At 30.6% G+C, this 17,644-nt stretch overlaps 1 protein-coding gene across 4 annotated transcripts in view; it reads right to left on the bottom strand.

Annotated features, from left to right (window-relative positions):
- The window catches only part of LOC113548177 (kinesin-like protein CG14535), a 162,468-nt gene that overhangs the window by 12,631 nt on the left and 132,193 nt on the right, over positions 1–17,644 (bottom strand). For all 4 annotated transcript variants that reach the window (XM_026948911.1, XM_026948913.1, XM_026948912.1 and 1 more), the window contains 3 exons: positions 11,768–11,986; positions 7,287–7,380; positions 1,396–1,593 (listed from right to left, as the gene is read on the bottom strand). In XM_026948911.1, coding sequence (XP_026804712.1) covers positions 1,396–1,593; positions 7,287–7,380; positions 11,768–11,986 — 511 coding nt within the window. The remainder of the gene's footprint in view (positions 1–1,395; positions 1,594–7,286; positions 7,381–11,767; positions 11,987–17,644) is intronic.

The raw sequence follows: 17,644 nt of genomic DNA, 5'->3' as shown, positions 1-17,644 counted from the left end.
TCATGTAAGCGATTCAAAATTTCACGAAATCGCTTCAACCTATCCACTATTTAAATGTTATAAATCATTTGAGTTACAGAGACAAACTGTTTGGATGTGTCTATTGATTTCGATAATAAAACACAATGGTTTTAATTTTGTTCTCTCATTTAAATTATTTCAGTACTTTAGACACATATCATATTATAATATAAAATATTATTAAATAGGCATTGGCACGAATAGAAACTTGCAACGGTAGTTGCGTGTTCAGACCACGTTAAACGTCATAAGAAAAAATAATATATTTTTTTTATGTATATCGGTATTGTAATTATATTTTCAAGAGACTCAGCTGGTTTGTAAATGAACGAGGAAATAACTAATTACCTATTCGTCTAGAATAATAAAACTAAGTCGAAGAACAACTATTTTGTTTTGCACGTGGGTACTTACACGAGAGTGTGTGTGTGTTTTTGTATTTTGTTTCAATATTATGCATTAAATTATTTATTGCCGAGACAGAGTTCGTGACGTTTTGTAATTCAAAAGTTTTTGACGGCGTTATAGTGATGGATTGAAATTTACAGATTGTGTATTATTGGTGGCGTTGTAAGTAGAAAAAGGATTGAAAAAAAAACTAAACCAAATAGAGTTGATTTACCCGCTGGGACTCTGATGTTTTCTTTAAACCAAATCTCATATATATAATATATTATACATTATACAGGGTGGGCGTTTTGAACTATAAAAATCCGTACCGACGTATAAATTGTATAATATTTAAATGGTAGTCAAAATGACTGTGGCAAAAAGCTTATCTCGTAGAAAACGCTTAAAAAAGGGCGTAAATCCGTGTTATTTCTATTCCCCCAACGCGCTCTTTAACGTAAGGATTACTATTTCTTTCTTTTTTTCCAGACTGTTTTCAACAGTTTTTATCCCTAACCCGAATTTTTTAAACAACCTTTGCCGTTTCTATCGGCAGCCACGTCCCCTCTGAACATTCAAGCGATAAAAAAACCGACTCTACCCCTCCTACGCATACAACACGCTTATATAATATTTATATACATATATATGGTATCCACGGTATAATACCATTTACCGATAATCCAGACATTAAAATTCTGAGGGATTTTTACCGTTGGGATTGGATTTAACGTGTGCATCCGTATATATATATATATATATATATATATATATATATGCATGTATACATGGTGCACGTTTCAAGAGCTTAGTATGTATATATATATATAATAATGTGCACACGTATATGGCACCGTCGTTTTGAGGGTTCCGGTGCGCGATGTTATCGTGGCGGACAGAAAGGCGGCTTTCTAAAGTCTAAATGGCCCCTGTATTTAGTATACGATATAATACTAAACTGTACATATATATAAATGTAATTACCGTTGGATTGGCCGGCCAGCAGGTCCTTAACAGGACTTGCGGGTCCGGACACTTCTACGGCGGACACACGGACCGAAAAACGCGCCCCAGTCCTTGCCTTCTGCTCCTGTATGCCTTTGAACAGCCACGATATGGCGCACGGTATGATCCCGTATGATAGTGGGTCTTCCGGTGAACCGATCATTGTATACGTTTTACCTGCAACAAATTGTAATTTTGTATTTAGTTATGTTTAGTTCCATAGCCATTTTTTAGTATCACATTATTTTTACGTTCTGTAATATTGATCAATCAAAATTATTTTTAAAATAAACGCGAAACGTCCAGAGAAAAACAATTCTTGAGTTCATCGATCAACATAACTAATATTAGAATATTAATATAATATTATAGGTATTGATTAAGATTGGTATAAAATGCATTTACACGCGCGTCATGTAACTCATATAAGATACTAGTCATTACATAATATACTGTGTTATTTTTATCTATATTCATAAATATAATGCAATCACACGACATTATATTCAAATATATTTGAATATACGCTTATTTCAAACTTTAGTGTTCAATAGGTAGTTAATTAAAATTAATTGAAAGCTAAATCTCTACTATAGTTTCTATCGTGTTCATATTAAATACATGTTTATAACTTTTTTTAGTATTTAAGCAATATAGTAAGTAATTATTATGTATGAATAGTAATGTACCTATGCGACATAAAAAAAACATAATTGTTTTATGTTAGAAATAAGTGTATAACAGTTGAGATTGCTAGTTTGCGTGCATGATTTTTGTAATTTTTTATGGGATATTTCAATGATATACAAAATTAAAAGGCCAATTCATTATTCATATTATTGTTTGTAATTATATACTATATAGGCACTTTGAATCGTGTTATTTTATTCAAATGATTTAATTATATACTGCTACAAAAATTGCAGTATATATGAATTACAAAATAAATATGGTCAGTAACAACAATATTATGTAGTCATATAAAACTTATAATATATCTAATTTGATTTTCAAAATATTTCTATTATTAAAAATAAGAGATTCTTGGTGAGGGGTTGAATAATATTGCATTAGTGTGTTGAAAACCTTTTTTAAAGATAAACGTCAAACAACATTGTCATTTATCAGTTTCGCCAAAAGCTGTTTCAAAACAAAGTTTTCTCGGTAACTACGGTGATAGTGGTTTCATTACTATTTAGAAGGATACAGCTGACGGACTGTTTGCCGCAAATGCCGTTTATAGCATTTCGGTTGTTTGCTACCAACTAAGCTTTCTCCCCATGCTCCTTCGGAGATGATCTGCTTCCGCAGCATCGTTCTTCACCACCAAAAACCGTTTAAATTTAACAAAATGATTGTACCCTCGGGCTCTGACTAAATATTGTCCCGAGTTTACAGGGAATTTACGAGTAGTAGTAGATCTGGGTTGTAGTTGACTGACTCAAAATTAGATTATTTTTTTTTCCATTTCAAACATGGTCTTATAATTTATACTATTCAGTGCATCCCTGAAAGTAGAAACTTTAGTATACACACGATAATATTATATTACAATTATACGTGTGTAAATAACCGTTCAATATTTTTGTTTTCATTTCATAGAATTGTAAACTGTTGTAAAAATGTTTTGTATGACTTGAAAACATGTCGAAATAATTTGAACAATATGATTCAATTCATTCGATAGTTCAAACATCTATAATATTATGAAACGATTTATTTTGTATATTATTGTTTATATTTATTTTAATTCAAAATCAAATCGGAACAAATATTTTTGAAAATAAATTAGATTTTGCTATTTTATTTCTGTAGTCAGCGTTGCGTATTATTGTCATGTGATTGATATCTCATCGTTTACCAGTTTATCTCGTACGGTTCATTACACATCACATTCCGATCGTTTATAAACTTATATAACCTGTCCGTTCGATATTGCTTACTGGCACATGTTATACAATAGTGGCTATTTATGTATAAGTATGTTGTATCAGCTGTCATATACAAAGTCTGAAATTATATATATATTTATCACGACGCATACACAACGAAGATTTTTGTATCAAGTTCAAATACGCGTTTTTAAACTTCGTACAAAATGAAAACTATATTTTACTAACTGCGAATGTGAAGTATCATAAAAAAGTGAATATGTGTTTATTGCTACTTGTATTCTTGTATCTCCAATACTTGTGAATATTATATTCTTGTAAATGTCGATGATAATACCTATAGCCGAAAATATAGCCGGAACCTCGTTGTATATTAAAAAACGCGTGATAGTCATCATTCTCTATATTTTGTAATATAACATCACGTATGCACAACGATAGTGAACACTGAACTTCATAATACAGATAATTTAAACTTCAAAGGTATAAAAAGAAATGTAGTTGAACATTACACCTTTTGTACCAATATAATATTATACCTTATATAATATTAACGAACAATAGGTAAAGCCTGTAAAAGCACCTATAAAATAATATAAATATTAAGAATATTCTTATTAAGTACTGTATATCAATATTTATATCAGTTTTTATAATTTGTTACTGAATAATCTAACCATTCTAACCCATAATATGCAGCATATAAAAAATACAAAGTAAAATTAAAAAAAAATATTATATATTATAATATTAATTAACTTATAAAATATTTGTTGATTAAGAGTGTATTTTTGGAATTTTACTTAGATACATTTTTGGCATTTTGGCACTTATAAACGTTACTATTTAATATTTATTCTCTTCTTATCTCGTATTGGAAATTATTATTAAAAAAAAAAAAAAAATGCAAGATAAAATCCAGGGCTTCATACGTAAATTTGAAACCCAACTGGCGTTGGATTGTGCACCGTCTGCATTTACCGGTAGTTGCAGCATTGAATGATACATGGCCACGAATTACGGCATAGCAAATAATATGAAATAATACGTGACCGCCGTCGACACATTGATTACGTATTCGCGACTTGTATACGCGTATAATAGCCAATAGGTATATAATGCAGCTAAGCTAAAGCCTATTAAATATAAATATAATACACATACTAGCTATATACGGGGTGACAATTTTAACTGTCAGCACATGCCATTATTTCAAAACTTTTTTGTGAAATTATATTTTTGAAAAATATATGATATCACAATATATGTAATACAATTCTAACATTTTGTATTGAACGTCTGAATTAATTTTTTTTACCGTTGTACTGGGCTGTAGTAATGATTTTTCCACTCATGATGGGTAGTAAAAAATGATTTCCCCTTCGTTTAAATTAAATATTAATTCATGACTTTTTTTTTTTTTTTAATTATAAAAGCACTTTATGCATACAGTTTACCAAAATACTAAAATACATAAATATTAAAAAGATATAACTATAGATAATATACTATTTTATATTTGTATTATTATCTATATTATGTATGTATGATACGAATATACTTTTTCTATCTCATATTTTATTAAAAATAAGTCATAGCAGGTATTTGTTCAACAGATATAAGCCACCAATACAGGGGAAACGGCTATAAATAATAAGGTTAAATAGTATATATTATAATATACATGTATGTAGATATGCCATCCATGGAAAATTGTATTATTATTATTTATTATATTGTCGTATGTTGTATGTTTGTTTATGATACTGAAATAAATGTATATATTTAATTTTTAGTAACATTTAATTATAATTTCTGATTACAAAGTCTATAGAAAAATTAAAAACAAAGTCAATGTAATATAATTATAGGTAGTTAAAATAATAATTAGTATTGACCGTTAAATTATCATCCTGTATAATGGATGAGTATATGTATACAGATATATTGATACAATTGTGCATTCGAATACGAATTGTGTGCATCACACTACGGGCCCGGCCGAGTGTTGGTTATAGTTTGCCGGCGTCTTGTTAAAGTTTATACCGTAGACACGAGTTTGGAATGCGCAAAACAAACAGCGCGAAAGGTGGTGGGAGGGTAATGAAGTTTGCTCGAAGACGGTTTGTGTATAATATATATTATATATTATAATATAACAATCAGTGAACTTTGACGAAACTTGCCACCACGTAAGTCAACGGCCGCCCACGGATATCGCAATAATGATAAACATAATAGTGATAGTGATAATAATATTAATGCAATAATATATACGACGCTCGTCGTCGGCGCGGCCGCGGGTGCAGTCGCCTGTTGAATTTTAAACGAAATATATGTATATCACAATATACCCTCTGTGCTCCGGATATCTACCCAAAGTACCTATGTGGGACGAGAAGTATCATTATGGTATGGACTTCGCGGTCGATGTGCGTTCACGCCCATAACGTTGTGCATAACGTGTAATATATAAATACGATGATATCTGTCGACTTATTACGTTTCGTTAATAGGTGTACCTATATAACGTGTCGCACTGGAGTAAGTACATACTCATCGCACGTACCTACACGTCATCCACCCGCTAAACGCACACACTGTACAATTTGTGCACATACGTGTTCCGAGACGACAGTTATTATATTGTCATGTGCACGTTTTGTTTAAATGGTACGCGCGTTTCGAAGTCACCTCGATTAAAGGTTGCGAATAAAACGGGACGTGAGGATAACCTGTATATGTCTATGATTATTATTGTATAATGGCGAAAGCGGAAATAGCTAGGCGTTTTCGATTTTGGGTGGGTTAGAGCAAGGGTCGTTTCTATATATTATTACATATTATCAGTATTCTGTGCATCTTATAATGAATGTCAAACCAATATTGTACGGTGGAAAACATTTGTACCCAGACTAAATGAAAATGTAATTAAAGCGTTAATCATGGACATCGTAATTTAAATTTTAATCATAAATCACGCGTCATCCTTATAAATAATTGTTTTTAAATTAATAATTTAACTCCATTAAAAGCTACATTAGAAATGGTTTTAATTTTTAATTTGTAAAATATTGCAAATATACTGTGTAAATTAAACATAAATGATTTTATAAAAAATTAATAAACTATTATACCTACTGAAATTCAACAATAAAAATCAATAACTTTTGAGCAGGTACTTGGTAACTTATAGTATATACCTATACCTATATACATACTCTATATAATAAAAATGAAGTATTGTAAGTTATAATATTTTATATTAGAATAACTAATAATATATGTGTATATACTTAATAAAAATTGTTAGCAAACAAAAATTTAAGTTTAAGGTAAGTATCATTATTTTGATTTAAAACTTTAAAGTTTGAAAGTATTATTAAAAAAAAATTATAATGTACGATAATATGTGTTTGTGTTTATAAATAAGATTACAATAACTAAATAATATTAACCATTGAAAATGAAAAAAATATAATATCAATCGTATAAAATAATCTGATTACACGAATATCCCTCTATGATTCCAATTAGGCGGGATAATTGAAATTATTATACAATATACATGTATTGCACCAAAATGGTTGATATTTCAATTTATGGATAGTATAATAATATATTATAAAGGTAATGGATTTTTAGCTAAATTAAACTTTCATTTTCTCATTAACATATCATATGATTTACACTTCCGTATTTAATCATGATTCCGTTATTGTATAAATTAAACAGAACATATATTTTTTTTTCCTTATGACGGTTATTATTATTGATTTATCTTCCATTTAAATTGCACTCATTCCAACGTAATTATTAAATGAATAAACTGAATTCAACCATTTAAATGTAGATGGATGCTTGTTAAACGATTATAATAATATTTATGATAAATAGATCATCAATTATTATGATTCTATTATTTTAATTCAAAGGGATTTTTATAGAACATAATATAGAGAAAATATAGAGATTTACCTAGATTTTGGTGGCCAAAACAGAATACAGATCCATCGGTTCCATGAATGACAGCATGTATAACGTCCATCAATGTAGCACTACAAACGTCCACCTGTAAAATATAAATGGTTTTTTTCAATCATTACAAATATTTAATTATAATATTTTAAATTTTTCCACGTAATAGAATAATACTATACAATTATTAAATTAAAAATATTTATATTTATATTCAATATTATAATATTTTAATAACTATTGTATAATGTTAAGCATAATAGTTCATAGAGTAAAGCAATTTTAATTAACATATTATAATATATATATATATATATATATATATATATATATATATATTAATATATATTAATAATAAATTAAAATGTATAATACACATAAATGGTGTAAATATAAATTTAAAGCTAAATCAAATTTCAATTTAGAATTGATATAATATTTTATTATTTTGTTAGTAATAAAAGATCCACTTTTTTTAAAAATCAATATCGTTGATAATATGAATATCGACTATCGAGGGTATTTAATCATCACAATCAAAACAACCATATTATAAAATAATAATAGATAAATAGCAAAATTAAAAGGTTCTTGGTAAAAAAAAAAAATAAGAAGAAGAAGAATAAGGGATCCTGTAAACAACAACAAAAAACAAAAAAAAATTAGAAAACACGAGCATTTAAATATATATAAGTATATACACATAATATATAAACCATGTATATAACATTATTAATGGCTTTCATTCTTCGACAAATATTTACTAAAAACTGAATGTTTATATGCAAACTCTTATAAGCGGTATTACGCAAACACGATGCGTCTATAACACACGGACTTATAATATACATTACATAAATATGTATACGAATATATATATATAATACTAGAGTGAATAATATTATGTATATACCGCCACGGAAATATCGCTTAAAACGATACTTAAGGGACATGCAATTTTTCTCATGTCAAATCCAGTAGGTACATAATATATAAAATAACACCAATATAATAGTGTATACATATTATACATACATGGAGCACGCGCTTTTATGGAAAAATATAACACGTCGCCACTAAACACTAACATAATGTATCGGCATCGTCCCCTGTGTATACGTCATGTTTCATTCCTCGGTTTTATTTTCATACCATCGCCAAATAATAATTAATCTAAATTTATAAAAATCAATGTGTACCTGTATATAAGAGATCCACAGCAAAGTCTATTGCAACCATGGTTCTGAAATTCAGTACATAGATAGATGTAAACCCGAGGATGAGCACTTCGTTTTAATTTTTTTTATTTTGAAGACAGTCTCATGCAGGGATTTGTTTCTGTGCCGACTGCCGAGCGCGTATAGAAAACGTATTTTTGTGAGTTGTAAACAACAGCTAGTATTCGCAATATCGATTTCACTACACGTTTAGAAATTAAATATAAATGGTCTTAGTTTACACGGTGATTTTTCCTTGTAATCAATTATGAAATAAGTGATGTGCATAGAATACACCTATGGTCGTATAATTATTATATGTATTTTATTTTAATTTTGTTTTTGCACGTACCTTTACTAAAATTCGCTTAAAAACCGTTTGTATTTAGATAATTTTATATTCAACAGTTTAATGAATTCTATTCTCGTCGAATCGACATTGATTTAAACATCTAGCTAGACACTGATTAGGGTTTAAATCACAGATAAATAATAATAATAATTCTATGCGTACAGAACATAAAAGACAGCAGGCGTATATATGTCAACGCATAATATTATATGCACGTATACACATATAAATGGATTTTTATATAATATCATCTAGTATACGTCGTGCGTACTTCTTAAGTGAATGCTCGTGTTACTTGTACGCATGCACACTGCAGTCGCAGTATAGTTAGCTGTGATTGTCGATCATACGCAATACATGTATATGTGACGGCGGCGGTGCAGATTTAGCGGGCGTGTGATACACACCCTCCCGCACGAAAGAAACGGACGAAAAATATAAAAACCGCCTATAGATGAGATTAAGTAAGCCACCGGGGACCTCCTCCCCGCCGTAGCCGCGCACGCAAGGCGTACGGTAGTGCAGCTAGTTGCCGAGTTAGTCCACGTCAGCTTTGATAAATTATATCGTATACATATATATTGTATATAGGTATAATCGTGTACAGCCGGATCTTCCGTCGCGCTATTTTTACGTCGATCTCGCGTAGCATCTTTCGGATATGGGGTATATCAGTGAGTGTGTACGCGCGCGCCCGAATTTGTCCTTGATAACCGCAACCGTTTTGTCGCCGACATAGTTTTTTTTTCCTTCACTACCAAAGTAATTACACCACGCACGCGCTCCGAAGCGTGCCGATAGCGGCTTTATAGTTTCGATCTATCTCTCTAGCAGCTCCCCCGCAAACGGATATCCGTTGTTAACCGCGGCCCGTTTTTTTTTTTTATTGGAGCAGTGACGGTAAACCTCCGGAAAATCCCGTAACCACCCGTTTAAACTTCCTCCTCGCCCCTATATCGTACTTTTTCACACACGACCGATGTGTGAATGTATGTATAATATATATATTACAACCGAGCGCAGGAGCGAGTTGCAGAGATTTATGTCTGTTGCGCGAATTATACTGTCTCCCGTTAACCCTCCACCCACCGACCACTCGCCTCTCCACCACGATCATATTTATACTCTTCCCTGCACCGAAAACAGAATGCAGTTAAACGCGACGGCGCATACATATATAACATTATATATACCTGCAGCAGCATCCGTTGAAATGGACCCCACCGCGTATATACCTACATGTGCGTGCGCGTCTGCCGCCGCATTGCGCAAACACCGAGCTTTTGCGGATAATCGGTTAAATATCTTTTTTATTTCCTATAACGCTACAACAGCAATCTTACATTTCGATTCGTAATTTATTTGTATCGCATATTATATTGTTATATTATGTGTCCCTTTGTATTATACACATATATTGTTTCGCTGAAATCGCATCCCGCGATATCCGGCCATGCGTACAGAAAAGATTTGGCACGGACGGCGCCCGTTATAATATATATAGATACCTATATATTATCATAAAATTTATATCAGCGTTGCCCTATTGCTGTAGTTCGAACGGATAACAACTCATCGATATTATTGTGCGCATATCTCGCAAACCTCGCTAATATACGTGAGTCTGCGACAAATACTATTACATTATCGTGTTCTAAATCAAAATATTATAAAAGCGCATGAAATACCAACTAGGTGGGCATTTTGTTTATTTTATACTAACTATATAATATATCTTATAAGTGGGTGAAAAACTAGCAAGGGGGTAGCAAAATAATTTATTCACCATATCAAAACCATAATCTAAAATCGTTTGTTTTTATACACAAGTCTTAAAACTTAGTTTATGGCCTATAAACAAATCAAAGTTATCCATATCGTTAAATTAAATTAAGTACATAAGAGTTCCTATAAAAAGGTACTATACGTCTATATCTTGTATCAAAGAAAATTATGTTATGATAATCGAGTGATCATTGAAATAATATTGGGTTATTTTTGTAACAAAGATAATGTGAAGATAACGTTGAAAATACGTCAACATATTATATACAAGAGAAGAAACGTGAAATAAATGTATTTTATGTACTATATACAATAATTCGAGAAAAAATGTTTTTTATTTTTTATAAATCTATTTTATTTTTTCTTTATTAATATATTTAAAATGTCTACTGTTTGCATATCTGCTGGAGAAATTATAGCATTGTGCCCAGCTCTTTCTAAGACTATAGGAGGGAAAGCGGTCCCTTTACCACCAATAATCACGGCATCGTATCGTATACGACAAGTTGAAAAATAGCTATAAGCTGTCAGATAATATTTCAATTTTATACGCGTTTTCTATCGTACATTGTGTTTTTTAAACTTGTTTATTTATCTCATTATCCTAAGTAGAGATTTTAATACATTTTAAAAATGTAAATTAATATATGGAGTTAATTTTTAAAGAGCTACATACTCTGAGACGTATCATATATTTGTCACGATAAAATAACAACTAAAATATTATGATAATATGTAGGTATATACGATACATAATAACAAACATCGACCGGTATAATAAACGCGTGTCATGAAGAAAAGTGAATATCCTTAAATCTTTGTCGAGAATAATATCACAACGAGGGTTCAAATGTGTTCCACACTGCACTCAATCGTAATTTATGCTAATATATTTTTTCCAACGATGTATTTTAATATAAAACGTAGCAATATCAAAAGCTGTCCGAATATCACTCTCTGTGGGAGGGGGAGGGATTCGACGCTGATATGATGATGATATTAATAATGATTACGATACGAGTCTATTGTATTTTCCACGATGCGTATATACGTTATACATATTATAATAAACCATATAACATAATATATTGTACAGTGCGCGTGGTGAGATTGATATTCAGTATTACCTGCGAGTCTTCTTGCGTGAACAGTGCGTCAAACGCGAACATTTTGGGAGCGGCAACGCCCACGCGCCGACTACCGTCACTGGCCGGAGGTGCGTTCGGATCAATTAGCGTCAGTTGTCTGTGCTTCTTGTCCACCGACATGAAGTTACTCGCTTCGGCCGTCGCCGCTGGTTGTTCGTCTCCCGCGGCACCGTTGGTTACTCTCAAAATCACTTTGACCTGGAAAACGATAAAAATAAAATAGAATAAAACTATGAACTCTGACTTTGAAAAACGCTCACGATTTAAAAATAGATAATGTAGGGACGACGGTTTTACAAGGACACAGATGTGAGTTTTACAGGTAAAATAACTTACTATACGTTCCCATTATATACACAAACGGTGAACGTTGTTCGACAAGAAAAGCGCTTTTAATTCTACGTCAATGAGAGTGACAATAATAATCCGGATTAAGTACGTCAATTATATAGGTAGACGCCCATTTAATAGTGAGGGGGATGTTGAAAAACAACGCGCCGTGAACACCTTTATGTGTGTTTACTGAATGTATCAACGCGTGAACTTTTACTATGTCAAACTTATAGAAATATATGCAGGTGACCAAAATTACAAAAAGTAACATCAATATTACTTTATTCATAAAATACCTATTTATATCTTCACAATAATAAAAAATAAAAACATATACAAATAATTTAACAACGAGAACAAATAGTATGGTTAATAGTATTTAATAAAAGTAATGAAAGTAATGATTGTTACAAAAACATAAATTTATCGAAAAAAGATGATGGAGTTTTTTTTTTAGTCAAGAAAAATTGTTTTTCACTTTTCTGAAATTAATATAAAACTTTTCTAATAAAAATTAAAACTCTTATAACTTATAAGCCATTCAATTCACTTTTAACCACAACAAAATATTACTAGAAAATAACAAATAATATTAAGCCAAACTCTTCCTTAACAGAAAAAAATTAAGCTAAGTACTGTTAAAACACTGTAGGTCATCTTGATAGATTGATGGATCCGCACATTGAAAAAAAAAATAATAACAACATGTACATATTATATATTTATATTCATAAAAGAAGGTACTGTTTATGAACATTTTCCTTATTGATACCTTTCAAGATATACATTTTGTATCATTCTCTAGTATTGCATTAATTACTATATTATTTTGTATGAATTGTTATTAAAGTTATAATGAATAAAATAGAATAATAAGTTACCTATCAAAAGTATAATAATATCTATCTCAATATCAAAGGCGATTCCATTGATCATATAGCTATATTTAATGATAATAATATGTTGACCATTGAATAAAGTACATATTATGCGTTTATATTATAAATTATTATTTTTGTACGAAAATCCATTATAATGTATAATATTAAAAAGACAAAAACAGAAAAGTAGGTAACTGCTTTAGTAGTCAAGCGTACATCGTCGCATTCAGTAGATATTGTAATGGATATAATATCCATGAATTTGAATTCAATGATAAATCGTTATATATGGTTAGCAATTTATCAAGACTGCCAATCAATTATTTTAATATCAGTATTAAAATATTAATAAATATTTGATATTTTTTTAGTTTTTCTTGATTATTTTAAAAAGTGATAACAGTTTTCAATTTTTACCTATAAAAAATAATTATTAGATCCAGTTTGTTAGAAGATGTATCTATAAATATTAATGATAAGAGAATTTTTTTTATTAAAAAAAAAAACAAATAAATAAAATACATTTTACAATTAATAGAAAACAGTGAAATAAAATACAAGTAAGTTTATTATTACGTACTTATTTTACTTACACAACATTTTTTCAAATAAAAGTATTATATACACGGTTATAATTGGATATTATTATTATAACAATAAATTATATAATATGGTCACCACAATCGTTATCATTAATTAGCGTTTTCAGTAGACAGTTGTTCTTCCGTATTCCGTGCGGTGAACCAGATTTGTCTTCCAGATGGCACACGTTCGTTTCTTCGGCGTTTAATTAATGCACAGGCATACATATTATATAATAAAGGACTATATTGCAGAAGTTGGACTGGTGTAACGAGAACTGTGAACGAACTCATCCAATTTCACTTTATGCGCAGTTTAAAAGCATATCATAATGAATGGTATTGATATACTAGCTGTATAGTCAGTGTAGTAACTACATTCTACATACAATTTTGGTTCGAAAAGTGTGAATATGATTTTTATTTTACTTTATACAAACATTTTCCTCCCAAGTGTTATCCGTCGACAGCACGTTACATTAATAATATATACCATTCTCATAAAATAAGATACCTCAGCGTATTTTCTTCAAAAGTTTATTTCTACGCTAAAGTATAAGTAGTTTATGAATATTATTTTTATTGTTATCATCATCACTCGCGTTTTACAATATACGCACGTTGTACATGTTACATGTATATATGTTAAGAGAAATTAATATTTTTAAAACGGTTTTCAACAGTCAATATTTTATATCAAGAGGAAAAAACTGTTGGGCGTGTAAATTTGTTCACACCCAATTTAATTCAAGCACCGAGCAACATACATAATATAATAACAACATTTATTTAGACGTCTACGTCCCTGTTGGCAATAGCAGCGTGCACCGCTGCTACGTTATATACGTTTCCATTAGTGCGCCACTGCACCACCGCCATTGGTCTAATCAAATTTTGTTTTCAATACGTCTTCACCTTCAAGCGTATTTTTATATACTTATTTCGTAGACGTTAAATAAGAAAGACTCGAAGATATTCGATTGTTAGCACGTAACTGCTTTCGCATTAAATGAAGAAAAATGTAGAGATACATACCGATCGAAATATCTATGATGTAATGCCATTGTTTGACATTTTAAAGCTCACATCTATCATATTAATCACAGAATATATAAAATATAACCTTTGTTATATTTATGTATAAAATTATATTATAATGTTAAAATGTAAAACAATGAACCTGATTCGATTGTATATTTTTTGATAGCTCACTCAAATAGTTTATATACATATTATTATAAGCAAATCCATAATAGATCAATTGCGATTCATTAAATTATTGTAAACTCAGTTCAAAGACAAAACCATATTCCACGTTATTTGATTATCTCTGCACCGGAAACAAAAGCACGCCAATACGTCATTATTGTATGTATTGTATACCTACTTGCGTAGTTGAGTAATTTTTAAAACGAACATTGTTCAATTTTCTCCGACCTATACGCAACAACGCGGACGCATTTTAATAGAATCTTCTAAGTATTTCGATCCTTATTTGATTTCGTGAAATGAAGGGAAAAGTTTTTGCGAGCGCAAAATTTCTGGGCACTTTTTCAAGTTCTTTTCTAGTTTAAAGCACATGTCGGCAACGGGCTCATCGTAATGCGATAATGCGATTTTAGTGTATGTATTTCGCCAAATTGAATTTTCAGTGAAGTACCTATATATTATGCGATATACCAATATATAGCATATACAAATTAATGCTATTTAACGCCCAATGCAAATTGACTCTAAAAGTTATCTGAATTTTTTATGCGTAAAAAAAATATATTAAATACTATTACATAATATTATATAATGTGTAATAATATAATATTTTCAATTCTAATTATCTGGAAACTAGATATAGGTGCATTAGGCTATATATGCATATAGAACAATAGTTATACATGTTTTTCAACAATATATTCGTGATTTCATGTTAACACAGTACTACTACAAATTACGTAAACTGAAAACAGCAAACACTATATTATATTTAAAAGTCATGGTAGGGTTGCAATTTTTTTATTTCGTTATTATAGTTAATAAATGTATAAAATACAATTTAATATTTTAATAGTTATTGACAAGATAAAACGACATATTAAACTACAATATTAATAACATATCTCCAAGAGATAATCTCTTTAACTTGGATGATCTCTATTCGTTATAGTTTATTCGGCAGAGAATTTAAAATTCGTTTAACGTTTTTTTTCCAATAGCTTCGTTTTATTAATCAAATTCACCGCCGCGCAATAATTTCTAATTTGAGAATCGAATAATGCTCATGTATCGACACTACAGAAGTCGTATAACTAAGTAAGCTACTCCCACTGCGAAGACGACGTTAAACAAAATGGATTTGCTATTGGAAATCGAATATCCTCGACGTACGTAAGATAAAGTTCATCGCGACGTTTGGTCATAAAAAAAATAATAAATAATAAGAAGAAGATGAAGAGTTCCACCGCTATACGATAAATAACAGACCAAAGTGTTTACAGTCTGCCGGAGATACGAGTATAGTACGATAATAATATAACATACACTTTATGAATATCGAGTAGTATTATTTTTTTCCACCCGCTCCTCGAGCATCTCTCTGTCAAATCCGTTTGATAGTTTTTTTTTCTCTCGTTTTGTGCAAATCGTTGTTACCGGGTGGGTATAATAATAACCTTAGGTTAGGAGGTGGCTTTTCTTTTTTATTATTATTATATCTAACCACCATTCGACCTAGGCCTCGGCTACGCATTATTCTACATTTTTTCTTTTATATTACGGACACGGACGACGACGTGTATTATAAGGATCCTATGAGTCGGTGGATAGGGGAAAGATTTCCACGATATATATTATACACAACGCATACTATATACCACCTACAAAAATGCGTCTATACTAGCCAGGTTATTGTATGTATAATATATACGAGTATACATTATTATTGCGGGGAAATAAGTCGCGTCGTAGGGCGTGTGCACCGTGAAAGCACACAATACGCTTGCCGCCACCACTGCTGCGAACTGTTGTCACGCAATGCTTTCACCCCACTGTGTGCCATAACACTACAGGTATACATACAATACACCGTCCAAGACAACCCGGGCCTATTACCTACCCCACCACTTCCACAACATGCCACGGAATCCCATTACAATATTGTATTACGCGGGAGTGGAAAAAAATATGATGATAATAATGTAATTTTAATAACAACGCTGAGCGCACGTTTTCGTTTTCGGTAATTAGTGCATGCGTTTCTTGTCTACGTGCCAGTATGATAATAATAATAATATTATTATAACATGGGTAGATACGCGCAGCTAAATGATGGACGGTCGAGCTGCCGTTTTATCCTATATATGTGTATTTTTATTTTATCAGACAAAACGAACACGTATAATATATATGTGTGTGTGTGTGTGTATTATGTACATTCGTCTCCCTAGCTATTTCATATTATGTTACGACAATCGAGCGTAATAATTATAATAATATACGTTTATATATATACATATGTATTGCTCAATTGTTGTGTACATACAATAATAAGTGACTTGCCCGTTTTGCACAGAACAAGCCCCGGCTTACTTACGCTAAACATAACATGTCGGAGTGAAGAAGACTTTATTCGTCCTGTAGTGTTTTAGTATTTTAATGAGCTCAACTGCATACAATTTATACAGAGTGATTCACCAAGCAAGCTTACTCTCTTTTTTTTCAGTCACGCGGTTATTTAAAATCTGATTTTTAATTTTTATATATGCACGAAGACCATGTTTTCAAATTCTAATGAATGGGAAACCACTTTTTCTAAATTGTAAACTATCTAGTAGATAATTTTTTGAATATTTTTTCGTATCAAAATTAAAATTCGAACGAATAGTATTTGAATTATTTGACTCTTTATACATATAGGGTAATAGATCTATGATCCATGGTTAAAAATATGCGCTCGCACTCCGTCTATAGTGACTTGAAAATCTCATTACTTAACAGTATCTAACAAAATTTAGAATTTGTAAAAACGATCCATTATTATGAACATTAGTTCAATAGGTATTATATCT

The sequence above is a fragment of the Rhopalosiphum maidis genome, chromosome 1 (assembly GCF_003676215.2).
Source record: "Rhopalosiphum maidis isolate BTI-1 chromosome 1, ASM367621v3, whole genome shotgun sequence".
Lineage (NCBI taxonomy): Eukaryota > Metazoa > Arthropoda > Insecta > Hemiptera > Aphididae > Rhopalosiphum > Rhopalosiphum maidis.
The sequence above is the reverse complement of the archived record's forward strand: the minus strand, read 5'-3'. Positions and strand labels throughout refer to the sequence as shown.